Source organism: Triticum urartu, chromosome 5A (genome assembly GCF_056163025.1).
Source record: "Triticum urartu cultivar PI428250 chromosome 5A, HENAU_Tu73, whole genome shotgun sequence".
NCBI classification, from domain to species: domain Eukaryota; kingdom Viridiplantae; phylum Streptophyta; class Magnoliopsida; order Poales; family Poaceae; genus Triticum; species Triticum urartu.
In genome coordinates, this window is record NC_141877.1 from 625,240,224 (window position 1) to 625,268,221 (window position 27,998).

The 27,998-nt window shown below is 47.6% G+C and overlaps 2 protein-coding genes across 2 annotated transcripts; both read right to left on the reverse strand.

Annotated features, from left to right (window-relative positions):
• Positions 1–12,549: 12,549 nt before the first annotated feature.
• Positions 12,550–15,544, reverse strand: LOC125511137 (putative xylan O-acetyltransferase 11). Its single transcript, XM_048676430.2, has 4 exons — positions 15,276–15,544; positions 14,972–15,195; positions 13,316–13,687; positions 12,550–13,214 (listed from the first exon to the last, which is right to left on the reverse strand). The coding sequence occupies exons 1-4, from the start codon at positions 15,342–15,344 to the stop codon at positions 12,695–12,697; spliced, it is 1,185 nt and encodes a 394-aa protein (XP_048532387.2). The 5' UTR covers positions 15,345–15,544; the 3' UTR covers positions 12,550–12,694.
• A 6,487-nt stretch (positions 15,545–22,031) lies between these two features.
• LOC125511138 (putative xylan O-acetyltransferase 10) lies at positions 22,032–27,997 on the reverse strand. Its single transcript, XM_048676431.2, has 5 exons — positions 27,169–27,997; positions 24,507–24,678; positions 23,474–23,673; positions 22,999–23,157; positions 22,032–22,883 (listed from the first exon to the last, which is right to left on the reverse strand). Exons 1-5 carry the CDS (start codon positions 27,639–27,641, stop codon positions 22,544–22,546), a joined length of 1,344 nt encoding a protein of 447 aa, XP_048532388.1. The 5' UTR covers positions 27,642–27,997; the 3' UTR covers positions 22,032–22,543.
• Position 27,998: the final 1 nt, after the last annotated feature.

Here is a 27,998-nt window from a genome sequence, read left to right on the forward strand (position 1 = left end):
ATGACTGATAGAGGCGAGGGTCCCGATCTTTCGATGAGATGATAACTATCGATTTGGTGGAGACGACTTTGATGATCCGACTACAAACGTGCACGACGTTGTGCCTTAGCAATCGCTAAACCAATCTCTTGAGGTTACTGACGATGCTGGAAGCACGGTCAGCCTGACCACGAAGGTCTATTCCTGCAAGCAATCGAAGAACGAGCAAGAATATGATAAAGCAATCTGAATATTGCAAATAAATATGAAGTATTGATAATGGTGGGGATCCGGAAGCGGTCTTGGTCTGGTCGTTGGACACAAACGAAGTACACGAAGTTGCAATGGCTAACTTTTAACTAAACAAATCCCCAGGAAAAAGCTACTAGATGGATCTACTTATATAGGAGCAAGGGGTGGCGGCCAAGGAGGTGGGAGGACGTCCCAAGGCAGCCTAAAACTAACCCTAGGTCATACAAGGCTCATGGGCCCAAGTGGAGGTGATGCAACACCTTTGGGCTTGTAGTTTGACTCGGATTCTGCTGCAACGTCAGATTGTTTCATCCATAACTCCCGCGCTCATAATCCGAGGTGCAATGATGGAGGAACCCACCGGCGGTGGTGAGCATGAACTGGAATAGTAGTTGTTGTAGTCACCTAATGCATCCTCCTGTATCTGTCTCTCAAAGGTACAAGCACGGACATACATACCAGTAATGCAACGAGGAATATACTGAAATCTTGCCTGAATATCATGGTTCAAACCACCAAAAAATCTATTCATTGTATCATTCTCAGATTCTTCTATGTCACAATGATGCATATAAGATTTGAACTCTTGGTAGTAAGCATGAACAGTGTTGTTGCCTTGTTTAAATTGTTCAAATTTGCGACGCAATTCACGACGATAATAAGGAGGGAAAAATTGTTGTCTCATTACAGCTTTCAAAACTTTCCAAGTTGTGGGTTGGTTATCAATGTTTTTCTTACAATGTACACTCCACCAAACAGAAGCAAAATCAGTAAATGCTCTAGTGGCTGCTCGCACTCGCTCAAGTTCAGAAAAGTCATGGTGACTAAAAACTTGTTCTACTTCAAGCTCCCAAGCTAGATAAGTAGTAGGATTAAATCTACCCTCAAATGACGGTAAAAAGATAACCTGACCATGTGCTTGTGTGTGTTGTCCCAACTCTCGTGATGGTGAAGATGTGTCCGTCGTCCTAGAACTTCTATCTTCGGAACCTGTCATGATTAGTAGAAACAAGAAACAAAATTCAAGAATAATGTTCCTATGAAGTACTAGGGTGTGGTGGTAAAGCGCTCACAGTAAAGCAAATATCAATATCTTACAAGTTCTTACCAAGCAGCAGGTGGTGACAGGCAACCAGCGGTGTCAAATAACTCTGAAGATTGTGTAAAGCGATTGCTAGGGGAATGTACGTATACACGGTGTAGAAATATGTGGAGCTGGGTTGGCTATATATGGTAGCAAAAGATTAGCAATAATCAATTCAGAGATGCGATGTTGAATAAACGCTCAACGACGGTACTGTGCTGGTCCTAGGCTAGACCAAACTAGAGACGCGAGCCTAGAACACTAATGAGGTCACGTCGTAGCACAACTAGCATCAATGAAGGATACTAAGTAGCTCTGGACAGCAAGATATAAGTGAAGATCACAACGGCAGTAAAGATAATGAGGTGAAACAACAGCCAAACAGAATATATCAACAACTTTGTCTCCAACTTTCCTCTGAAAAAGTTTGTGCCGATTTTTTTGTTTTTTTTTCTTCTCTCTTTTTTTTTCCTCACACTTTTTTTTTCTTTCTCTCCTTTTTTTCTCTGAATTTTTTTTTCTCCTTTTTTTTCTCTCGTTTTTTTTCTCTCTTTTTTTCTCCCTCTTTCCAAAACAAACTAGATAAGATGCAGATTGGATCAAGTGAAGATGTGAACGATCTCAACTATTATTATAACAATAAATGGTGGGTAACACGTGGTGGAAATTGATGAATGGGTGGTGGACAGCGGAAGAGATAATGATGTAGCGGTGGCGTGACTAATGTGAACAGAACTCGAAACTCTAAACGAACTAGACACTAAGACCAGCAACTCGACACGACGATGCAACCGATAATTCAACTATGCAAGCAATGAAAAGAAAATTGCAAAGGCTCAGACTGGGTTGGACCAAGGATGAATAGATCTAACTCTTTTTTGTGGCTTTTTCTTGGACAATAGGTAAGAAAATAAATCTAATCTAGGAAAACTGGAAATTCTCACCGAGCAACCTGAAAACTGATACCACTTGATAGAGGCGAGGGTTCCGATCTTTCGATGAGATGATAACTATCGATTTGGTGGAGACGACTTTGATGATCCGACTACAAACGTGCACGACGTTGTGCCTTAGCAATCGCTAAATCAATCTCCTGAGGTTACTGACGATGCTGGAAGCACGATCAGCCTGACCACGAAGGTCTATTCCTGCAAGCAATCGAAGAACGAGCAAGAATATGATAAAGCAATCTGAATATTGCAAATAAATATGAAGTATTGATAATGGTGGGGATCCGGAAGCGGTCTTGGTCTGGTCGTTGGACACAAACGAAGTACACGAAGTTGCAATGGCTAACTTTTAACTAAACAAATCCCCAGGAAAAAGCTACTAGATGGATCTACTTATATAGGAGCAAGGGGTGGCGGCCAAGGAGGTGGGAGGACGTCCCAAGGCAGCCTAAAACTAACCCTAGGTCGTACAAGGCTCATGGGCCCAAGTGGAGGTGATGCAACACCTTTGGGCTTGTAGTTTGACTCGGATTCTGCTGCAACGTCAGATTGTTTCGTCCATAACTCAACGCTCTGGACGAATTTGAAGGTGAATCCAATTGGGTTGGAAAGAGCACGAAATCTAGTTTCCAACAAAAAAAGAATCACCCAATTCAGAGTCCGTATGAAAAAGTTGTTGGCGTTTTGAGTCAGGTATGTCTGTGCAGTCCGAATCTGAATCCAGAACGTGGGAGACTTGGACTCTATCTTCTCTTGGCCCAAAAATGACGTGAGAGGACTTTTTGAACACAACCTAAATTTCTCCTTTTCCCTTATCTTCATATGTGGATTGTACAAATGTCCCATACACCTGACAAATATGCATGTATGCAATATTTTTGGTCGTATCTAAGATATTCATGTCCTCATCAATGACTATGCTACGTTACTACCTAAGTTACTTCCACTATGACTAGCCTAAAGAGCAAAATCTAATCAACTTTAAGCCTAATTACTAATGTACGATGCAAACCTGGGGGGGGGGGGGGGGGGTTGCTGGCCCCTACTCGTCCCCCCTTAGGCCAACTCCAGCGCGCGACCCCATCCCGCCCGGCCCCGTTCGTTTGGGGTAAATGGGACAAACCAGACGACCCAACGCACGACGGCCTGAAGTCAACTGATCTGTTTTGTGTCTGTGCCGACACATTTCGAGCGCAAACTTGCGCCGGGTTTGGGTCCCGGCGGACAGCAAACGGACGCGTCGCTCGTCCGCTTCGGGGTCGCGTGGCAGGAGGCCACCTACCTCCCACCGCCCGACATTAATGCTCACGCGCGGTCAGCCTCACTTGTCATCCGCCCAGGCGAACGGTCGCCGTCCTTCTTAAATGGGGAAGCCGTGGACCGGTCGTCGTCCACACTCCCCACTCTATTGCCTCCTCTAAACCCGACATGCCTCAAACCCTAGCCTCTCCCCGTCATCGAACTCGCCAACTGATCCTTGATCCAGCTCCTCGCCTTGCCGACATGAACTCGTACACAGTCCTCGGATCCTGGATGGGAACACTTGCACCTATCCACCACTTCTTTCCTCATCTTCCCTGAGTCATCACTAGCTGAGGTATCTATGTTGAGGCGACAGACAGTTGTGCCCAGTTTTGCTAAGGTTGCAGCTTTGTAATCATCAGTGTCCACAGGGTCTGTTCTAACACGTTTCTGTGCATAACTTGACAAGTTGCTGATGTTAGGAGCTACTCCTTCCTGGGAACAAGCAGACTGAATTAGACGCAGGTTCAAACAACAGTGGATACAAGAACTCAAACAATGTGGAGACGATCTGAAATCAATTTCACAAGAAACCTGATACAAGAACTCGCCTCAATTTTGCAAGAAATTGGGATAATATCGCCTCGCACAAATCCTAATACCACCAATTTCGCACAAATCCTGATATCCGCAAGAACTCGGAAGAATTCGCATCTAGGACTGAGACTCGAGAGTCGGAGCGTACCTGGCGCAACCCTGCGATCGCCTTCCGCGTTGGCTCGATCTCCGCGCGGCTGCGCCCCCGCGTCGCCATGGCCACCACCCGGGCCAGCCAGACCGCCGCGTCGGCCTCGGCCATGCCATTCCGCGTGCCCGCGTCTTCCAAGTTCCAACGCACGCCGTGTCAGCGGCGCCGCACGGCGTCTCGGAGCCAACGGGAGGAGGCCTCCGCCCTTAGGGCTTGCCCCACCGCCGCCTCCGCCGCTGCTTGTTCCTCCCGCTCGTCCGCCACCACCTCCGCCCCGCCTCTTCCGAACCTCCGTGGCCATGATCTTAGGAGCTGCTCCTTCCTGTAACAAGCAATGTGGAGACGATTTCAGCTCCTTCCTTAGTTTTAGCAGCACAACAACCTTCATATCTTGCCCAAAGCTTCTGAAGAGCTTTTTTAGTACTAGCTTCGGGATACTCCATGTCAACCTATTGAACATAGCCACAATTGTCAATATGCAAGAAAAATGAGTTACTTAACCATAAGCAACTACAAATGGTACACCAGAGTAACATAATCCTTTTCATAACAAAATTCATTATTTAACTATGTTTGTCTCTAGCTCCTACTAAATAGAAAACCTTCAGATAAATAGAGCAGTTAAGCTTCAGAGAAACAGAGCAGTTAAGCTATAGAGAAACACAACAATTAAGCTTCAGAGAAGCATAGCAGATAATTTGTCTTTAACTATGTTTGTGGAAGTAAACTTTCAACACATAGGTTCTCAAATAAGGAGATTAAGGACATATAAATCTCAGCCTAGCTCTTTTTTCAAACCAGTGTGACCATTAACCATTACAATGGTACAACAGAGATAACTGAATTAATAGAAAATAAAAACATTCAGAGAAACAGAGCAGTTAACATGGGATTTCAAATAAGCAAAGCAGGACATGCATTGCAACTTACTTCTTCACCACATCCATAAATTTCCTGGCTATTTTCCGATGGTAGCACTCAACTGGGCCCTCCTCTGACACCACTTCGCCTTCAAAGTCGGAGTCGTCTATGGTTAGGAGCGGCTGGATCAAGTTCAAAAGGAATTTGGAGTGGTCAAATGTACTTGACCCGGTCCAAATCATACCAAAAAGAAAATCCCCAGTGTGAACTCTCTAAATCTATTAAGATACTAAACTCTCTAAATTTTGAGCCTCCTGGTGTGTCGAGGAGTGGGGGGGAGTGGGGGGCGCTACGGGCCTGCTTGTAAGAGTTTGTGTCGTTGGCCGATCGGTTTTTCTGGTATTGAGAAAGTATTGTCTAGTTTTATTTTCTTTTTTTTGTGTTTTCACCATTTTTAATAGTTTTTCTTTTGGGTTTTCTAGCCTTTTCATTTTTCTGGTTGGTTTTTTCCTTTTGCTCTTTTCCTAATTTTTTATTTCACTTTTTCACATTTTAATTCATGAATATTTATGATTCTAAAGTTGATGAACATTATTAAGGTCTGTGAACATTTTAAAATTTGCTAATATTGTTCTGAATTTGTGAACATCGTTCAAATTCATGATTTTAAAAGCAATCGTGTTTTTTAATTTGCAATCTTTTAAACTTATTATTTTTAATTATGTGAATTTATTTGATTTAATGAACTTATTCAAATAAAAAATATGATAGCCAACCTTTTCTAACCAAGCAGTGGAGCGAGAAAAGAAAAACTAAGCGGGGGAGTGGAGCATGCCGAGCTGGCCGAGCGTGAGGTTCATGGGCTGGCCCATGTGAGTGTCATAATAGTAATTTTATGGTGTCAACGTTTAATAAGAGCTTTCAGGGGGCTCATACAACCACCACCGGCTGACACTAAAACCAAAATGTTTAAGAACACCACAACCACACATCTAACAACTCCACTCTTTTCTTAGAAGGAATATCATGTCCAATGTAATCCAACACAATATAAAATAGAAAAAAACATTGTCAGAAAATAATTTAACCTAAGCCAATGCAAATAAAACAAGAAAGAACAAACTGACCATAATGACCAGTTAGAAAAAAAGTTAATTCCTCGCAAACTAAAATAAATAAATAAAGTTAATCCCACAACTGCTTCGTGTTGTGAAGCGCGCCTTAACATCTAGTGCTAGTAAACTATACACGATTGATCAGTCAGCTTGATTGATACGATGTCTTATTATGGGGGAAGTTGATTCGTTGTACTATCATGATTGAAAATGAATAAATCAAAAGTTTTCTCACAAAAAAACTTATTCCTTTTCATAAATTTTCTTGAAAACAAAAAATGATTTGTAATCTTTTTTTAGTCTGAAAATGATTCGTAATGGTAACGGCCTGAAACGTGGGGTCCATAGTACTTTGGGCCGGTGAGTAGCCGATGCCGCTTGGGCCGTTTATGCAGGAACCTGGTTGCTCTCGGCCCTGGTCATAGCCGGAGTTACAGACCCAGCTACCTTGGAAGCAATAGCATGTAGAGAAGGACTTCCTTTGGCAAATGATCTTCTTATGGGGAACTTAATCATCGCTACGGACTACAAGCAGGTTGTCGATGACATCAAGAATGGCAATCAGGGATCATATGGGTCGGTGATAACAGAAATCAAGATGCGTTCTTTGAGTTCTATTTGTAATTTTGTTTTTGAAAGCCGTTCTTCAACGGTGAAGTTCATAGTTTAGCTAAGCATGCACTTCCTCTCAGTGCGGGATGTCATATGTGGTTGGCTAACCCTCATAATCCGAACTGTATCCCACTCCATGTGGATTATGATCAATAAAGCTTAGCTTTGTCCTCAAAAAAATAACTTGCCTGCCTGTTTGAGACACCGGGACACGAGAGACCTTCCTTCCCTCAAAAAAGATAAAAAAGGCACGAGAGACCTTCCTTCCTCCTTTGCTCCTCTTGCAAACGACCGGCTGTGCTAGGGTTCCTGATCCTGCCGACGACTTCTCCAGTACTGCTACACCACCCCGCTCCACACCCCTCCACCAGAATTAGGTGAGAACTTCAAGAAACCCTAAGTTGTCTGGGTATCGGTTTTTTTCTTTCTAGAATACTCTGGGTACGGTTTATCACATCTGATTTCAGTAATTATTTCAGTTATCTTATTAGTATTTGAGATTTCTCTAGTTTCCGATTACTATCAAGGTTTCTCTAGTACTATGACATTTACGATTTTAGGTTGATTTATGCTTTTCATCTTTAATCAATTCAGTTTTTCTTTTCCTGAACTTAACATCCTGTTAATATGTACTGTAGTTCCTAAATATTTCATCAGACGCTCTAATGCTAGGTATAGGATGCCTCGAGTTGGAGACCCAGAAGCATCCTCCTTCTTAAGGCTCTTGGCGGAGTTCAGCTACCTTTCCTCCATCATTCTGGAACGATGGATTAATTTGAAGAACGTGTCTATCGGACGGCCTTTCTTAATATACAACACTGTATGGTTGGTTCTTCACAAAATAGACTCGCCCTATGCACGGCCCTGGATACTTTTTTAATACTCCACCTTTTAGCTTTACAAAGGCACCTGAACCCGATGGGTGCCATGTTGACTTAGTGGAGGGACTTTGTGAAAACAAACAACCCTCGGAACTGTAGATTTGTGAGAATTGTACCAATGAGAGTGAGTGGAGTGGGTGGTTCTGTGAAACATGAGTTTAAAATTGTGGTTCTATGAGACATTATTTCAATGAAAATTGGCTTTCTGTTATGTCAGGCAAAAGTGTCTCCCTTTGAAATTTTATGTCATTTAAGGGTATGGTTATGTGCTATGTATCATTAAATGCGTGTGCATTTATGTCAAATAATTTGCATATGCAGGTTTTAAACGACGGAGCTGATATTTTTGTCTCTCCAGCCAGTTGGCCACCCGCTTGTATGTTGCTCCGAGAATTCTTTCATTTGATCAAACAATGCAGCAGCAATCCTTGAAACTTGAGAATCTGCGTCACTTTTGTTTTGTTAGCCCACAGACCACAGCTCTGTTCTGGACACATGGCTACTTTGACCTCCAGGCACCTCCATTCTCACCAGCATGATTTAAACTTTTTGAAGCATTTCCTTGGGAAGGTTTCCTAGTACTCTTGCAGAAACCATAGAGATTCAAGCAAAAGAGACCGATGAATTGATTTCTGTTAGATACTTGTCTGGTATGCAAGAAACCTTTGATATCATGATGAAGTATATTCCTGGCATGGCAAGTATGCAACCCTTTCGTAAGCTGCTCTGTATAAATTAAAAGTGAAGAATGTTAGAGAAATATGAATAGATCTTTTTAATCAAGATAATTTTGTAGCGAGCAAACTAAGTGATAGGTTGCATTGGTGTTTTTTCCCCCTGTGGTCTGTTATGTTGGGTGTGCTCTGCTTTCAGGTGTTAATTCTGTTTTAGATGGACCCTTTGGTTCGTATTATTTCAATTATCAGTAATATTGTTCCTGTTTTGCACAATGGCAATTGGCACCGCTGCTTTAACTGCCACAATTCCTGTTTTGCGCCTTGGCGATTGGCTCTTTCTTTTCCAATATGTATGCTTGAGCCCCTGTGCAACACCGTGTGTACTCTCTGTTTTCTTGTTGCATGTACATCGATCTTTAGTTTTTGATTCAGGCGATATCAGTCTATAAAGTTTAATGGTTTGTGTATGACAGGATGCATGGCTCGTGTTATGTTTGAGCATTTGTTTGGTTTTGTACAGAGATGCCAATCGGTTTAGCTTCTTTTAGCCTGTGCTTAATTTTCCCCAACTGTCAATATCCTGTCAGAGGGATTTCTATCATCGGGGGCTGCACACTATGAGAACCATGTTTTTCTGGCTGTACTTTTTTGCTTTGGAGATTTGTAAGGCATCACCTTTTTTGCAGTTTATATACAGTTCTATAGTATACTTTGTTGTTGGACCATAATAAAATATGTTAAATTTGATGACTCACATCAAGAACCATAGTCTCATAAAGAGTTATTTCTGTGTCTCGGCTATCACTGCTAAACCAAAGTTTGTAAGGCCTGACCTTTTTTGCTTTTGCTTCTTATACCAAACACAGTTTGTCTTGGTACCGTTTGAAGTAAAATTTGAAGCATCTAAAGCAAGGCAATATATCCAGTGAAATCTGGATTTGGTTGAAAACCTAAAAACTTGCCTCCTATGCCATTAGATCTACAACGAACGGCATCCGGGGCAGTCAACTTGACTGCCTAGAATTGCAGCTGAGGTAAGGAAATGTTGATTCTTGCCATGTAACGGGCAGTCAACAGATTTGTGACCCGGGGCTGAGCAATTAATGCAGATTAAGCGAGCCTTGCAAGAATTTTTGTCGTGACCCCATTGGAGGCAACGAGAGCAAAGGACCGCCCAATTAATGGATAATTCCTGTATATCTGCCAACGAGTAGTGGGCTTGGGCCAGATCTGTCTTGTGACGGGCTGATAGCACAGCGGGCCAAGAAACATTTGGGGGTTTGGGGGGGGGGGGGGGGGGGGGGGGCGGGGGGATATTTGAACGCCGACGGAAGGAAACACTGTGGTACCGGCAGATAAGAGGCGGACAAAGGGCAATTAAAGTCTCCCAATTTAATGTAGTCTAATGGCCGACGCTCCTCTAAATCTGCCTGGTGTAAGAAATGCTCCATTAATGCCCATGGGAGCATAAATAGTCTGATATTGATAGTCTTTACTCTAGAAACACCTAACAAATTATTTGCTAGATTCATACACTCTAGAACAGCCTATCAAGTTTCATAGATATTTGAGTCTATTATGGAAAATGATACATACACATACATACCGAGATAATATTAGTTTCTTAAGATTTAGAGTAAAATCCGTTGAAAAATGACAGTGTTCTAAACACCCAAAACTAGAAAATGGGCAAAATACCATCTCAGCTTGGCAGACAAATTTGTATTTTGTTTGTATGTATAAGAATTTCATGAAAAATATGTACATTAGTATAGATAAGTCTATTTACAAAATTAGTATAGATAAGTCTATTTACAAAATTTTAACTCGACTAATTATACCAAAAACATGATATTCCAAATATTAAAATTGAATAACTTCAGTCAATAAAAATAATATACACCTTTCATGACAAGATGAGTTAACATGAAGTATAAAAGTTTAGTATAAATAAGCGAGTCGCACAAGAAACCAGTGCACCGTAGGTAGGCAGAAAGATATCACAAGGTAGCAAACACCATATAGAAAAAAGGGAAACAGGCCCACGAAATTTTTATTCTATGAATCGTCTTATTATTTAACCGGCGGATGTAATGCCTCGCATATTGGTCGTTCGAGCATTAAGTGAACCCTAATTCGAAGAAATTTTAAACTTAGTCTCGCTTGATTATAATGAGGCTACACGATTCAACCCAAGTCATTTAGAGACCGTTTGACATTTATATAAAATATACATTTATAAAAATAAACTGAGTGTTTGCATTAAGGGTGATAGATCGACTTGTGTAAACATTTCAAAAAAATTGTGTGGCTCCCATCATCAAAACAAGATCGTGTCTAAAAGTCTGGTGGGTTAGTCACGATCCAAAACATCGAAAAGAGAAAAGGTGTTTACTTATTTACTAGTTGATATAAAAGGCAAAAATCCAAGTTAATTATGCAATTATGATGCTCATGTAATGTTGATGATTTCATGATGGTGCAAAAATAAAATAACAAACAATTTCTTATTTGGAAAAACCCAAGGCAGTTGCACGGTAGCTCAAGCCCGGCAATGCAATGCTCATGACGGTGCTAACATGTCGCTCATAAGAGAGAGAAACGACCGGCAACATTTTTATTTTGTAAATCGTCTTATTATTTAACTGGCGGTTATAATGCCCGGCATATTTTATTTATCGGTTGTCAAACGAACTCTGGTTCAGACAATAGTTTAAAGGTTGTCTCACTAGATTATAATAAGGCCACCCGATTCATCCCAAGTCAAATCAGAGACCATTTGTAATTGATTTAGGAAATATCTCCATTTACTAAATAAACAGAGGGTTTGCATTACGGGTGATAGCTCGGCTAGCTCATTGTGAAAAAAATCGGGTTACTGCCAAACATCACAACAAGGTCGAGTTAGTCTGGTGGTCAATCTCAATCCAGAACATAGAAAAGAGAAAGCGGTTTACTTATTCATCATTTGACAAAATGACAAAAAATCCAAATTAATTGTTATGATGCTCATGTAATCGGGTCACTGCCAAACATTATTATGATGCTCATGAAATGTTGATGATGTCATAATGATGCAAAAAATTGCAAACAATTTCTTGTTTGGGGAAAACCCAGGGTTGTTACACGGGAGCTCGAGCTCTCTGTCGTCCCCTGTCACCGGACAACGCAATGCGTATGACGGCGCCAACCTGTCATGCTCCGCACGCTCTGCGTAGGTGTAGATCCGTCACTTGTCACGCCCCTCTCTCACCCCTCTGACCTCGCACCGAAGGTGCGCGCTCCACGCCGCAAGAGATAGCGAGTGAAGGAGAGGGTGGTGGCGGTGAAGGCAAGTTCCTCCCACAGGTCCCGCGTGTCTACGACCGCGCCGCTCGTCGATCCGGATAAGCGGCTCTTGCACGTGGTGTTGCATTCGCCGATGTCCACAACAGAGACGGACACGAGGTGCCCGCAGTGCAAGAACACGAATGCACTCCAAGTCAGCACCGAGCAGTCTGAGTGCCTCGCGACGGAGAGGGTGCCTGTCGACGCGTAAGTGGCTCGGCTCACGAAGGAGCAGGCGAGCGCTGCCCATCGTCTCACTGACAAACATCTCGTCCTCGCTCGGCGGGGCACGATGAGCACTGACAATGACGCCCCTTCGGCCGCCGACGCCTACGCGGAGTACTACTACCACCACTCTCGTGGCCGCAAGGAGAAGGGACCGGCGAGGAAATGATGATGTCCAGTGCCCCCTCGGTTTAGCTATGTTTATCTATGTATCTAGATTCGTGTGATGAACTTTTGGGCCGGAATGTACAAAACTGTATGCCGAATAAGTATGGTCCGTGCTATGTTTCTGTTGTCTGAATGTTGATATGTTGATCTACATACTTTGCATCAACTTGCATCGCTAGTCTGGATTTGGGGGCCAGATGTAAGGGCCTAAGGGGGATGACTGCTGACATGGAGACATGAGGGGTGACCGGTCACCATTTGCGGATGCGCCCGAACACGGGCATTTAGGTTTAAGGATTTGTGTGAAGTCCATTTGTAGATGTCCTTAACAATATTTTCTACCGTTGGAGGTTTTCAGCGTTTCCGTGGCCTGTACGTGCCAAGCAAGCCCATGAATCGCATCCAACGTGTAAGGGGACAAGATCCGGTGAGGAGAGCAGGGAACACACATTTAATCACATTTTTTGCCAAAAAAGGGAACGAATTATAGCCATGGCGTCCACACGACGCAGCACGCCGATCGCAACGACACTGTACGATGCATGTTAAACGACGACGATCGACGAGGCTGCGTCAGAGCGCCTGGTCGCTGGCGGGGAAGAAGAGCTTCCAGTAGAGCAGCTCGTTCCAGGCGTCGGGCACGCCGGGGAGGCACCAGTGGGTGCAGTCGGCGTAGCTCTTGGGGTCGGCGAGCTGCTCCTTGGTCGGCGGCGCCCACTGCTCCCGGTACACCTGCGTGTGCGCGTCCCGGCGGTACTCGGACATCTGCGTGACGTTCACCACGCCCACCGGCACCCTCGCGGGCGCGCCCAGCACCTCGCCGGTCACCCGCAGCATCGCCTTGCTCGTGCTGCCCCAGTAGGACGCGTCGGCGATGGGCTTGGTCTGGCCGTGGCAGTTGCTGCCCTCCGCCTCGTCGCCCCAGAGCTGGCCGCTGGCGTGCGTGGGCGACGCCGTGACGAAGAAGACCCGGGACTTCTTGGGGTCCACGTTGCCGTCCAGCCAGCGCACCACCTGGTGCAGCACCAGCCTGTAGGCCTCCTCCGCCCCCATCTCCACGATGTCCTTGCTCATGTCGTTGTCGGCGCCCCTCCTGCGACCAACCATGCATACAGAAGAAGATCAGAGCTTCGTTCCGATCATCAAAGTGATCTTGATCATGGTTGATGTGGAGATATTTGTTCGGCGGCTTACAGAATCTGGATCTTGTCTCCGGTCATCCACCAGAGGTAGGAGTTGAAGACGAGGACGTCGGCGCCCTTCCAGAAGCGGGAGTGGCGGTCCATGGGGGCGCCGCGGATGACGCGGTCGTTGAGCTGGTGCTCGACGCCGTCGTCGGCGTTGGACTCGGCGAGGAGCGGCGCCCAGTAGAACTCGATGGTGGCGTCGTAGGCCTTGGCCCTGAAGATGCTGAGGGCGTCGACGGTCTCGAAGGAGCTTGAGCCCTCGGGCATGGCGCGGTGGAGGAGGCAGAGCAGCGACACGTACTGCGCCCGGTTCAGCGCGTCGCCCACGAACAGCATCCGCTTCCCGCGCAGCATCTCCAGCATCACCGTCGCGTTGAAGCTGCAGCACGAGAATATTTTCTTCTTCTTAGAACATCACTTTTACGTTGATAAAATCAGAATATGAACTGAGATGAACCACAAACAAATCAACCAACAACACGTAACATGTCGCTCCGAATCTCTGAACCAACCCCAAGTGATTTTCATGCAAGTCTTTTAGGGGGAATGTTTGCCAATTTACCGTGAAAGAATGTCCATTCAAAAGTCTAATTATTCATCAAACTACTAGATCGATCAGCGCAGCGAGTGCAACAACTGCAGCTGAGTATAGCTAGTTGACCTGTACGTCCCGTCCCACCCAACCCTGCCGCATGAGCCAAAACATTTTGGACAGCGAATCACCGCTCAGCATTTCCCCAAAAGACTGGCTGTGCAATGAGCCAATGAGACCTCAGAGCCATGACATGCACAAGACACGGCACGGCACGAAATAGGTGGTGGACTTGTGGGCACGGCACGCACGGTCCCTCCCTCCCTCTCTCTGCCAAATCCACCAACGTTGATGGACCTCGTTTCGTTTGTCTGCACGGCGTGCATGTTTGGCATCTGGACCGAAGCCATGCACAGCCACCAAGGCGTGCCCCTGGCTTGCCACAGTTTTGGGGTAGAGCAAAAGTGCGGAATCCGCAGCAGTTTGGCAGCAATTTTTGTTAATTTGCTCTGTTAAAATTGCGGCTAGAACGCAGGCACGTCCCCGACAATCGGTAGTGCTAGCTCCTGCATCACGTGAGCACATATAGACACACACAAGGATCATAACTAACCTCTTCACGATAATCACCCAGCAGCAGTACCTCCTCGCCGTTCATTACTAGCAGTACAGTGCTATAACGGCTTTGAAGTTTTGAATCTTTGAGTTCTACTGCTGAGTAACTTGTGTTGGTAGGACGAGAACAGAGAGAGAGAGAGAGGATGGCGCCTCACCTACCCTGCGCTGTAGCGCTGTCCTTCCACGGCGCAAAGGCCCTACCGTGCCTCCGCATTATTGGCTTAGCTAGAGCTGGAGCTCACGAAATTACCACATCGGTCGAGCTGTTCCCGCGTCAATCTATTCTATCCACGACACGAGTAATTTTTGGATTTCTACGTACGCAACAAAGCGGCGCTACTCGTCTCGTCTACTCCTCCGTCCGTATCTTTATGCGCGGTGCCTTGCGTGCGTGACGGGCGTGCACTTTGGATCCCACCGACCGTACCCTACACGCACCGATCTACCGTGCGCGAGCTCATCGTGAGTGGCGGTGAGATGGTAAGGCGAGAACACGCCGGCGGGAGAGCGCACCTGGGGAGCGAGCAGCCGCGGGGCTGCCACCGCCAGTGCTGGTACGACTTGTCGGGGCGGCCGTGCGCCTGGCAGGTCAGCTCGGCCGGGATGTAGGGGCACGCCGCCTCCTCGTACGCCGGCGCCGCCGCCTCGTCGTACACCCACTCGCCCTGCCCGACGTCGCACCCCTCCGGCGCCGCGCCCACCGCGAACGGCAGCAGCTCCGACCCGCCCTCACCCTCCTGCAATGCCACGGCAGCAAACATTAGCCAGGCACGCGCATTTTTACTCTAAGGAAGTCCAGGGTGCCGGCGACGCGTACCTGGCCAGCGACGCCGAGGAACGGCGCGGCGGCGGCCACGAGGGCCAGGACGGCGAGGAGCTTGGCCATGGCGTCCGTCAGTTCGCTGGTTGCTGCTCTGCTGGGTGTGTTGGTCGGCTCTGGTAGCTCACGAGGGGCGCGCGCGCATTGGGTGGGTGGGATCTCGGCAAGCTCTAGCTCACTCTGAGTAGCCACCAGACCACCGGGACACTGACGGGATCGGGCTCGCGCTCCAGCAGATATAACGCGGGCGCGAGGGTCCGGCTCCAACAACCGCACGCACGTACTCCTACCACACCAGACCACTGGTAGTAGTAGGCGCGACGACATTGGGGGGTGCTGGCTAGAGCTAGCTTGTGTCGCACGGCCGCGAACTACTACCGGCAGCTTTTGAATTTCCTAAACCTAAAGCGAGATCTCACTCCCTTTCCGAGCCACCGACGGAGTGCGGCTCGACGCCCCGATCGGCAGTACTGTAGCGAGCTCGCGCCGGTGCGGTACGGTGGCGGGTGGGCAATGGGTGTGCGTGCGCTCCTTTGCAAGGCACGACTTGCCCGGACTGCCACGGTAGGTGGGTGGGTTGCTCTGATGCTATCTGGTTGGAACTCCGTCCAAATTCTCGTCAGGGTTGGTGCACGGTGTAAAATTCAGTTTTATTGTTGTTGCGAATACGTTCTTAATTATTATTTCCTCCGTTTCAAATTACTTGTCGCAGGAAATGGATGTATCTAGAACTAAAATACATCTAGATACATCCATACCTGCGACAAGTAGTTCAGAACGGAGGAAGTACGTCCTGCAGGAGCGAACGAACGTGCGCTTTGTAGCAGCAGCTAGCGCGACGGCCCTCCGCGGTACGCTGCCGCCGACGTTCGCTTTTCTCCGGCGGGGGGAACCGGTAAGAACTCCCTGTCGCGAAAGGGAGAACGCCAAGTTCGTGGTGGAAAGGATCGACACGCTCGAGGAATGCTCATGTTACAGCGAGCGTTGCTTCTGCGCAAAGAAGCTCATTTAGGTGGGATTTGTTCGCTCGTTTATACTCCACGCGCACGGTTCATGCTATACCTCCGCAATTTTTGTTAAAAATGAGGCCCATGCTACGTAGGAGTATGTAGGAGTATGCTTTATTAGGACTATCTGGTGCACCTAACGGAATTCTATCTGGCGGCAATCATCCTTAGCGCCACAAAAGCGACGCACCAAACAAAAAAATGGTGGCCATATCAAACGCTGAGAAGTTCTTTTCGTACCAGAATTGTGTAAGATGGTCTAGTGAAAGCAATGCCATCTAACAATAAAACGGAATTAATTGAAACTCTAGCCGGCAAAGCGTGACATATTTCCCTGTGTGGATTGTAAGCAAAGGCGCAGATAAAGTGTGAGTGAGAAAGGTACGGAGCAGGTGCGGGTAGCCAGGCCAGTGGACTGGGATGTTTGCCATATGGGCTGAGGCCGACGCAGCAAGCAAAGCATCGATCGGGTCCCGCATGAGACCGGTTGGAGAAACGCTCCCATGGTTTCGGCGCTTTATAGTTTTTCCCTGTTCTTTTTTAATGTCTCTGATGGTTTTGGTGCTTTGGTTTCGTGCACCATGATATACACATGAATGATACACGGAATGGTGTTCCTACGTCGGAGTTTGCGGTGATTCGTCTAGGGAGAATACACCTTGTACATTTACTCCCTCCGATCCATAATAAGTGTCAGTAGAAGATAAGATTGACGGGAAGATTGCTATCCGGGAGGGCAAGCATGTCAGCATGGCTGGCATATGTGATCCTCATATCTCAAGCCATATGCCATATATCTTACGCCGCTTCATATACCTGGTAGGAATCAAATGAAAATTCGACAAGCACGGGGTTAAATATCTTTGTGCAGGCGTGACAAGGTCACAAGAGGGAAATGCAAAGTAGACTAGGAGATAACATGTGAGTCGGCGGAGTTAGATGGGTTGTGCATTCTTCATCAAGATAAATTTGCTACTACGATGGGAATTATATGTGTCCTTGATTACATTGGGTTCATGCTTCAGTATCATGGGCTGAACTTGGTGGTCGGTGCAATTAATGTGACAATGAGTGATCCACATAAGCTACAGTGATTATGGTGAAGAAGGAAAGTTCCAGGGGTTCCCTGGGATCGTTGGGATTAGATCAAGAGGTATAGACCCTCAAAAACATTTGAGATTTGAACAAAGAGCAAAGCACAGCTAGAAAAAACTATTGGAAATGCCAGGGGAGTTTCTAAGGTTAACATGCAACAAGGGCTCACTTTCTCGCACATATAACAATTTGCTACCCTTTGGAAAAGATTAACCACATTCATCTCATTTTGAAAAAGCAAGACACGGTTAGATGAGAATTTCATGGATGGTGCTTACACGACCTCAACCCACAAGCGCCCTGATGAACCTGATGTTTGGAAACTATGGGTGCCACCGAAATGTACATTCTTCGCCTATTGACCATAAAAGAAATAGGAATTGGATGGCGGGCCATCTCTTCGGATATGGTTGGAAAAACAACATGATTTGCCCTCTTTACAAGCAAAGTTCCACAAAAGGTGACTCATCTCACTTTTAGATGTCATTATACGAAATAAAGCAGCCAGATAAGTTGGTTAGCCAATAATTGAATACCATTATATGAAAGAAGGCAACCGGGTAAGTTGGTTAACCAAGTATATTTGTAGAAAACAATGCTTTTGTAAGCATAATTGAATATCCACCCCTATTTTGTTTCCTTATCGAAAGAAGGAAACTGGCCAAGATTAGCCAAAAAAAAGTCTAGTATTCAGGACATGTCCAATGGTAAGCGCTTATCCAGGCTCTTAGAAAAGAAAAAATGTGTTTAGAAAATTTAAAAGGCCTATAAGCGTTAACTCTTCCAACGCAGCAAGGCACTAAGTACCAGCGCTTAAGGCCTTGTACAATGAAAGGTGCTTAGAAAAATAAACCGAGTTTTTCTAAAGCACCGGTGCCTATTTCTATAGGAGAGACGCTTAGTTAAGCGTCTACTTTATACAAATAAGCACCGGTGCTTAAAAAAAATCTGATTTATTTCTTTAAGCACCTCCCAAGGCCTAAGCTCAGGAACACGATTTCTGCCTCACCTTGTGTGGAGAAAGCACTAAGCGCTCACTGTTATACTTGGCATCGATGCCAGCCCCGATGCTGGGAGTCCACGATGCAACCGTCGCTTGGCCGGGAAATTTTTCCTAGCGCCCTGCTTTAGCGCTGGGCATCGGAGATGCCCTCATATGGCATACTCAATCCGTTCGGGTTTATAAGTCGAATATGCACTTTAAAATTTCCTAAACCATCAATAAAATTACTAATATTAGAGATCGTATGTCATAGTAATCATGCCATCCAAAGCTTCTTTCAAATACTTCTTCTATACATAAATATAAGACATTTTAAATATTGTAAAAGCATCTCCAATAAAAGACGTAAATACAAAAATAACTAATTTTTACATCATGAAGTCTCGAAAACGCTGCTCCAACACATGATGTAGATGTAAAAAAATTACATCACATCCTTCAAGTGATACAACACTTAGAGATGTAAATTTGCATCTCCACCTCCCTGGTGATGTAAAACTGCAGCCATGCGTCAACCGCCCAACCGTCATTCCTTTCCCCCCACCCACCGCCCGACCGCGTCCTCTTTCCCGCTGCAGTTTGGCCGCCGCGCCACCCGTCGTCTACACCCCGCCACCGTCGCGGCGCCGCCAGATCTGGCTGCTCCACCGACGCCACTGTTGGTTCCCCCGCCGCCTCCAAATTGGCCGAATCAGCCGTTGCGCCGCCACCGGATTTGAGCTCCCCCGCCGTCGGATTCGAGACGCACACCGGCCGCCATGCTGCAGCCGCCAGACTTGTCCTTCTCGCCCGCACAGTTGTTGCCCCGTCGCCGCCAATCCGCAGCCCGATTCACAGTCACGCAACCGACCATTCGAGCTCCCGCCGCTGCATTCGACCTCCCGGCTCTCATCGCTCAGCCGCCGCCGCTCATCCTGGCTCTCGTCGCTCGGCCGCCGGCGCTCTTGCTGACTAGTTTTACTAGTCTGCCGCTGGTTGGGACTTATTTGAAGATGTAAAAAGCATTTTTTCATGATGTAAATTATACAACGCCCACTTTTACACCTCCGGATTTGCATCATCTATTGAAGATGCTCTAAGCCGTCTTATATTTATGTACGGAGAGAGTAGGTGTTGTATTTTTTATGGCGGACGTATCGTATACTATTGGTCTCATAAATGCTCAAAGTAATCTCGAAATACATATGAAAACACATAAACTTGGACAAAAGAGAGCATGTGCTTAGTTGTAGGATCTTAGATTTGAAATGGAGTACTACCTTAATCGTCCCTCTTAGGGTCAGCTGACCTGAGCTAGCTTTCCCGTTCCAGCTCGTCGTGGCGTGCAGAAATAGCGACGTTTTAGGTCGTTCACGCGGACAGTGATCGACTTGTAACCATCCTCCCAGTGTGTGCAGGTCAGAGCATTTGGCTATTGGCTTTGGCGTATCGCGACGGATCAGCACAACAATCAATTAACCAGACGGGGCCGCCGGACTCGTACAGCACGGCCGGCGTTACGGCGTCGCCGTCGGCACCCGGCAGGCAGGGCCGTGGTGACCTGCTAAGCGCTTAATCAAGTGTTTTTTTTTTCAACGGCTCGATCATGGCTCATTTGACTAACTCGTTTGTTGATCCATCCGTGTATCGGGCGGTGCACCTAATGAGCTGGTGTACGTACGTGGCGCTGCGTACGTGCCGCGATGGACGCACGCGGGTTTGCCACCGGCTGTGCTGGTGCGCGACGGCGACGGCGCCCGGTGGATAGAGCACACCATGGTCCGCCTGGGTTCCACCACCGTCTCACCAACCACCACCGTCCTCCGTCCTCCGCCGCTAGTCTCCGTGCCTTGTCGCTTCCTCGGACCGGCGTCCGTATGCGCTGCCGGTGCATCTTCTGGAGAGACAGGGCCGGAGGCGCACGTACGAGAGTCAGTCCGGAAGAGCATCCGAAGACAGGATCGAACCACGTTTAAATTCCGCGCGCTACGTAGACGTACTACCGTACGTGCGTGCGTGCATTGCCACCGTGGTGCACTGGTGCGTGGTGACCGTCGGCCGGCCCCGGCATCGGTTGAAGGGCAGTACGTGCCCCCCGCGCCGCGCCCATCATCCAGAATCCATCCGGGATCCGCCCGCGCCTGCCGTCGGGTCCCGCGATGCAATCGGCCATGATGCTTGATGCCGCCGGGCCGTGCCACGGTGGTGGTGCCCTGCACAGCTCGACGCAAACTGTAGCGCCTATGCGCCACCGCTGCACCTCCCCACAGCCAACCATCCGATCCCAGCGACGACCCTCCCCGTCCCCTTCCCGTGCAAGCTTCCGAGGCTCGACCCGATCCTTCCACACAAGCAATGATCCATGATTCACGATTGTGTGATCGTAGCACGCCCTGCTACCTCAATCAGCTTCCCTTTCTTTCCGTGGTCTTGTCTACTAGTCCCTCGGCTCCCAAATATAAGTTTCTCTAGAGATTCCAACAAATGACTACATACGGAGCAAAATGAGTGAATCTACACTCTAAAATATGTCTACATACATCCGTATGTTATAGTCTATTTGAAATGTCTAAAAAGACTTATATTTAGAAAGCGAAGGAAGTACTCTACTGTGCATGCACGCACAAAAGGGCCGCTTTTCCTCAACTGATCAACATATTATACCTGCAGCGACATGTCGTGCCACCCACCGTCGCCTCCTTTCTTTTCTGCCGGTGGGTTGGGTTGGATTGGACGCCAAGAGGCCAGATACACACACACACTCACACCTATGCTTCATTAGCAATCAACCACTTCCTAGATTAGACTAGATTAGGTTAGGGGGCCCGGGCTAGGCGGGCGAATTATTGGGCGGTAATTCGCCGATGATGTGAGTGAAGCCATGATGCGATTGCTGCAGCTGTTACTCGACTGCTAGTACTGTGCTACGGCCTACAGTACGTAGCAGCGTAGCAGGAGTACTGTACTGCTGCCGCCGTGTGTGGCTGTGGGCTCGGGTGCTCAGATCGGCAGCGGGTGGGCCGGTTTGGTGGGATGGTAGTACACATCTTGTCCGAAACTGATTGGCTCTGCGTGTTACCCGACGATAGATACATCCATTTCTACGACGAGTAAGCTACTTCAGCAGTGTTATGGTAATAGTGCTGTGTGTGTCCTGTGTGTCTGAGAAAAGCTACAAGGTTTGTTGTGCTTCCCAGATGCTGAGTGTGCTACTATCATCTGGTACCCACTCAAGGAAGCAACAAATTTGGCTTAAATATTCCTTGGAGAAAGTATTTCCTTCTGTCGAATGCCCTCAGAGACCGACACATTTTCCCCTCCCTTTTGCGGCAAAGCACGGGTGTTTTTTTTTTCTGTAGAGAAGCACTGCTGGTTGTTTGCAGCCAAGTCTGTCACCAGTGTGAGAGACCGGCCCAATGGAGTGATACTTTTTGTTTGTGCTTTTTTTGTACTAGTGGACAGTGGTGGTGCTGCTGCTGCTGAACAGACGGTTATGCTTCCCAAGTGCTGACCATGCTAAATTTGGGTATGAAATCCTATGAAGAGAGGTTCTTTTTTCTTCACAGCCTTCAAAGAGAAAATGGACGCATGAAATCAACCATCTGTTCTAGATCAGGTGATTTCTGTCTCCAAGGGTAGCAACAGACGCGGCAAAATCAAGAGTCATGATGCAGTTAACCGGCGAAGGCTTATTAATAATCATGATCATATGCATCGTTCTGATGCAGAGACTGGGGCAAACCCCCTTTTCGAAGAAAAAAAGTTAACCGGCGAAAAGCGAAAACTCGATGCAAAAGACTACATAAGCCACAAAAAGCCTCTGCCTTTAGGTGATCACTTTGAGCAATTTGGCATTCATGCTCGATGAAAACATCATGCCACGAGGAAGAGGAATGTGGTACGGTATCGCAATTAGCATTTCCAACGGATGACCACAAACACCTCAGCTTGTGCACCGTGCGTGCGGCGTGTATAATATTCTTCACTCTTCGGAGTGTAGCAACCTGTACGATGTCAGCTACACTAACCCTTCTCCGGCAGATCAGATCCTTCCCAGATGATATACTATACTCCCAGAAACCCGGGTGAGGTGCTCCTGCACTTCTTTCAGTCAAAGGGTTGATCAGCACTTGTGTGCTCAATTCGAGCGTCAATTCTCGAACCCAAGGTTCTTCCTTCGCTCAAGGGAAGAAGAGCTTCGCGTAGAGCAGCTCGTTCCAGGTGTCCTGGAGTCCCGGGAGGCACCAATGCGTGCAGTCGGCGTAGCTCTTAGGGTTGGCGATCTGCTCCGGGGTCAGCGGGTTCCACTGCTTCTTGTATATCTGGGTGTGCGCGTCTTTGCGGTACTCAGAGAGCTGGGTGATGTTGACGACCCCAACGGGGACCTTAGAAGCACTGAACACTTCGCCGATAACCCGCATCAGGCCCTTGCTGGTGCCTGGTCCCCAGTAAGACAAATCTTTGATTGGGGTAGTTTGGTTGTAGCAGTTTCCATCAGACTTGTCGCCCCAATCTTTGCTCCTGATGACAAAAGAACAGAAACATGAGTCAGATTTCAATCAGTCACATGCGATTTAGTAGGATGAGCTGATCAGTTTTTTTTTCAAGGAAAATTAAAGCAAATATGAGAGCTTACTGAGTATGAGTAGGTGACATAGTGACAAAAAACGCTCTTGAACTTTTGGGGTCCATGTTGTTCTCGACCCATTTCGCCACGGCATTCAGTACCATGCCATAGGCATCCTCTGTTTCCATTTCTTTGATGTCCTTGTTCTTATCTTCGAAGGAATTTTGCCTGCAAGAAACAAAAATTCAGAAGCCTTTTTTTTCGAAATTACTAGATGATTCATCGTAAAATACCCTGCTTGTCACTCTCACTTCAATAATTGATCATTGTCATCATGCAACTGTGATTTTTATCTCATGTTTACTTGATTATATCCCCTACTCTCAAAACATGGTTTTTTTTCATGTTAATTTTTTCATTCAAAGACAGGATGACTACCACAAAACAACAAGAATATGGCAATCGAAAAGGCACAAAAATATAAAAATGTGATGTACCATTGATGTAAGCAAGAACAACTTGCACTCATGTAGAAATTACTTACAGAATTTTCATCTTTTGTCCAGTCATCCACCAAAGGTAGGTATTGAATACCACAACATCAGCTCCTTTCCAAAACTTGGCGTGCTTTTCAATGGCTGTGCCCCTTACTATTCTATCAGTGACACGGTGAACAACAGCATCGTCGGAATTTGATTCAGCTAGAAAGGGGGCCCAATAGAACTCAATCGTGGCATTGTAGTCCTGGGAAAATGCAACATTAAGCATATTCAGTATGGATGAGATTAGAGAGAAAGGGTAGCCAGCAAGTTACAAATAGAAACACCGTTTTGAGATGAAGATATTCAGATGGAAACATCCATAAACTTGGGGAGTCTGTTGCTTATTGATATATCTAGTAATCTTTGGTGTTTGCAGTAGTTCATTGACCAACAAAAGGTTCAGTGCACAGTGCTTATTGAGTTATGTTACTGTGTGAAAAAAATAAGGGAAATCTTTGGTCTGAAAACTGTGAGCGAGTCAACTGTGAGTTTTAAGATCAAGTCATTTGGATGAAATATATAGTTATCTATTGGTGTTCACAGTATTTCATTGGCTGAAAAATAGGTTCAGTGCAGTGCTTATTGAGTTATGGATTGCGCTGTTCATCTACCATGTAAATAGAAACGTGGGAGTTTGTTGCAAGTTCACATATCTAGCAATCTTTTGGTGTTCACAGTATGTTTATTGGCTGAAAAATAGGTTCAGTGCAGTGCTTATTGAGTTATGTATTGCGATGTTCATCTGCCCAGTGAAAAAAAAACTAGGTTCTTGTACTTCTGCTCTGAAAAAAGAAGAATTTTCAAGATCAAGGCATTTAGATGAAAACATTCATGAAGTTGGGATTATGTTGCTTGTAGACATATAATATAGCAATCTTTGGTGTTCACAGTATGTTCATTGACTGACAAAAAAAAATCTTCAGTTCAGTGCTCATTAAGCTATGTATTGCTCACTGTTCATCTGCTATATCAGTGATCACTAAGCTATGTATTGCTCACTGTTCGTCTGCTACGTCAAGAAAGCAAGGGGAATACCTTTGCTCTGAAAACCGTGAGTGAGTCAAATGTTTCCATGGACTTGGAGCTCTCAGGAATGGCCCGATGCAGGAGGCAGACCAACGAGACGTACTGTCCGCGGTTGAGAGAATCCCCAACAAAGAGCATGCGCTTGCCCCGCAGCATCTCCAGCATAAGAGTCGCATTGAAGCTGCATTTTCAGGTGTGAGAATGGGGTACATAGCATAAAGATCAATGCTGTATTAAAGCCATAACAACCACCAAAAACCATAGCTTGATAAAGCAGTTTAAAATTTTCTCGATTGTGGTTCAACTGCAACACTCATGCAACTGGCGCTCTGCCATACAACACTAGTGGATTTAGTTCTGCGAGTGACTGAGATTGTTCTGCAACCATCAGACTCGAACAATATTAACCGAGCAGTACGGACAACAGATTCAGCGTCACGTGTTTTTGAATAAAAGTTTAGCGCGACATTGTGTCGAGTGTGACCGCTAACTGTGTGCGATATATAGCCTACGCCGCTGTCTGTGAACATTGAGAGATGGAGGTTTGCAACAAAAAGAGAAGCCGAAACTCTTGCAGACTGTCCCGTAAATTATGCACCATAAACTATTGTGGTACATAGCATTGAGATCAATATTGAAGCCGTAACAACCACCGAAAACCTTAGCTTGATAAAAACGTGTTCAACATTTTTAGATGGCGGTTCAACCGCAGCACTCATGTAGCTGCACACTGCCATATAATACTACTGGGTTTAATTCTGACAGTGACCGAGAATGTTCCCTGACCATCTGCCTCCCTCAACCCCTATTAACCGAGCAGTACGGACAACAACGGGTTCACATTCTCTGAATATAAAACTTGAAGCGCTACACTGTATCAGAGTGTGACCGCTAACGGTGTCCGATATACAGCCTATGCAGCTGGCACTATGCCATACAGTACTACTACCGAGTTTTATTTTGACAGCGCCTGAGATTGTTGTTCCGTAACCATCTGACCCAACCCGTGTTAACCGGGCAGTAGGCCAACGGTGTCCAGTATACAGCCTATGCCACTGTCTAGAAACATGTTGACAGGTCTCTGCAACAAAACATGTTCTGCGCCATAAACTATTGTGGTACGTAGCATAAAGATCAATATAAAGTCATAACAACCACCGAATTCCATGGCCTGATAAAACAGTTTACCATTTTTCAGATTGTGGTTCAACTGGAGCACTCATGCAGCTGGAACTCTGCCAAGCAACAGTGGCGCGTTTAATTTTGACAGTGACTGAGATTGTTGTTCCGTAACCATCCGGCCCGACCCGAATTTAACCAGGCAGTACGGACGACGGGTTCGGCGTCGCGTTCTATGAGAATAAAAAGTTGAATGTCGCATTCCTTGGAGCGCGACCGCCAACGGTATCCGGTATACAGCATATGCCACTGTGTAGAAAGTAGAAACGTTTTGACAAGTCTCTAGAAACAAAAGGAGAAGCCACGAAGAAACTCAGATGGGCCTGCCGCGAACCGCGCAGCACCCATCCATCGCCCCTAACGTCGCCGTCGCAAGGATACTCAGCGCCTTCTTAATTCCCAGCCACCGAAGTATCGGAGCCGAGCTGGGGAATGTGGGTCGACTGTGGAAGACGGACAGCAACGGGGCAACCACTAGAACCCATCAGGAGAAAAGCAAAGCTTGATTGAGGAGCCCCTCTAGCATCCAAGTGGAGGGTCCATGGCAACCCGCACAAAAAGAGAGGATGCTTGATGCTTGGTACGGCCGTATTTCCCTCCCGTATATCAATGCCGGCGTCCCGGTCGCCGTGGTCCGCTCGGTCAGAGGAGCCGCCCCGTGCTCCCACGTGACGCCTGCCGCTGCATTTGCTTCTGCTTGGCCGGGGAGCACGCGGCACGAGCGGGGTCAATGGGGGAGCGGCCGGCAGCAAACACAGCTGGATACCGCGTGCCATGATTTTCCATGGCGGATGGACCACGCGCGAGTGGAGGAGTCTTCTGGACGGCCGTGGCGTGGCTTGCCGCCCACCGACACGCTACGACGCTCCGCCGTTACGGTCAGAGACGGAAAAGTCTCGGGTTAGTTAGTTAGTTAAGGAGTCCCCGCTAAAATAACTGCAACTGCATCTGGTTGCGCCGTCCAGTCCAGACCCCGGACTCGGCACGTTTCTAGAGTCGCCGGCGAATGGACCTGTGTCGTGTCGTGTCGTGTCGCGTCGCTCGCCGCGCCCCCACCACCGCCACCACCACCTCGGAGTGGCCTACCTCCCCAACCCCGACGATGGGGTGGTTCGCCTACCTCGGAGCCTCGTAGCGCCTGAACCCGCCCGGACGCAAGTAAGCAAAGGCCAAGCGCGTCCGGCCAAACCCTACCGGCCGGATTAGCCTCAAAATCTCGCTGTTCTTCACCGTTGCTAACCCAATAACCGTAAAATCCCAACCTCCCGGTGGACTACGATCGATTCGTTCCTTCCGCCGAGTCGGCGTCAAGGCTTGGATCCATTCTTCTCTTTTTACGCTCGACGATTTGTTATTTTGTAAGTATTGTTTTCTCTGTCATGGGGCGCAAACATCGATCCAAACCCACTATCGCCGTCGAGAGGAGGAAGATGTGATTTTTCTTTGTCCATGGATGGATGATAATGTAATGTAATGCGATTTACTCACGCACCTTGGGAGCGAGCAGCCGCGGGGCTGCCACCGCCAGTGGCGGTAGGCGGTGTCGGGGCGGCCGTGCGCCTTGCAGGTCAGCTGCGGCTGGATGTAGGGGCACTCCTCCTCCTGGTACAGCGGCCGCGCCACCTCGTCGTACACCCACTCGCCGCGGGCCACGTCGCACCCGGCCGCAGCACGCCCGACCGCGAACGGCAGCGACACCGCCGCCGCCGAGCGGGAGCCCGAGACCTTCTTCTCTGCCACCACCGGCCCAGCCTTGCCGCCGCCCATGGGGACGTGGGGACGGGGCCTGGGGCGGTGGCGGGGCGGCGGGTGGTGGAGGAAGGGCTGGTGGAGCGTGGAGGAGAAGTCCTTGAAGTAGAGCACGGAGACGAAGGTGATGAAGGCGAGCGTGAGCGCGTAGGAGGTCAGGAACGGGGTGCGCCGCCCGTGCCCGCCGCCGGCCGCGCCGTGCTGCGGCTTCATCATCCTCCTAGCCCTCGTCTCGTCTCGCCCCCGGATCGGCTCAGCTCGGTCGATCTTGCTGCTTGCTGGCTAGCTAGATTGCCGCCGCCAGCATCGCGAGATGCAATGGAGATTCGTCGGCGGGGCAGGGCGGGGCGGGGCGATCCGATCTGGCGTGCGCGGCGCTGCTTGGGGAGGAATCTGTGGGGCGGTTGGGATCTGGGGGTGGGGGAGGGTAAAGCGCCGGTGTTCTTGGCTTTGGCTTGGCTTTGTTGAGGGGAGGAGGAGATCGGAGAGGCAGGTCGCTCGCTTTCGGGGTTGGGGCCCTGGCAACTTTGGTGAGAAGTGGAGTAGGATTGAATGCCGGGGGTATAGCTGGGG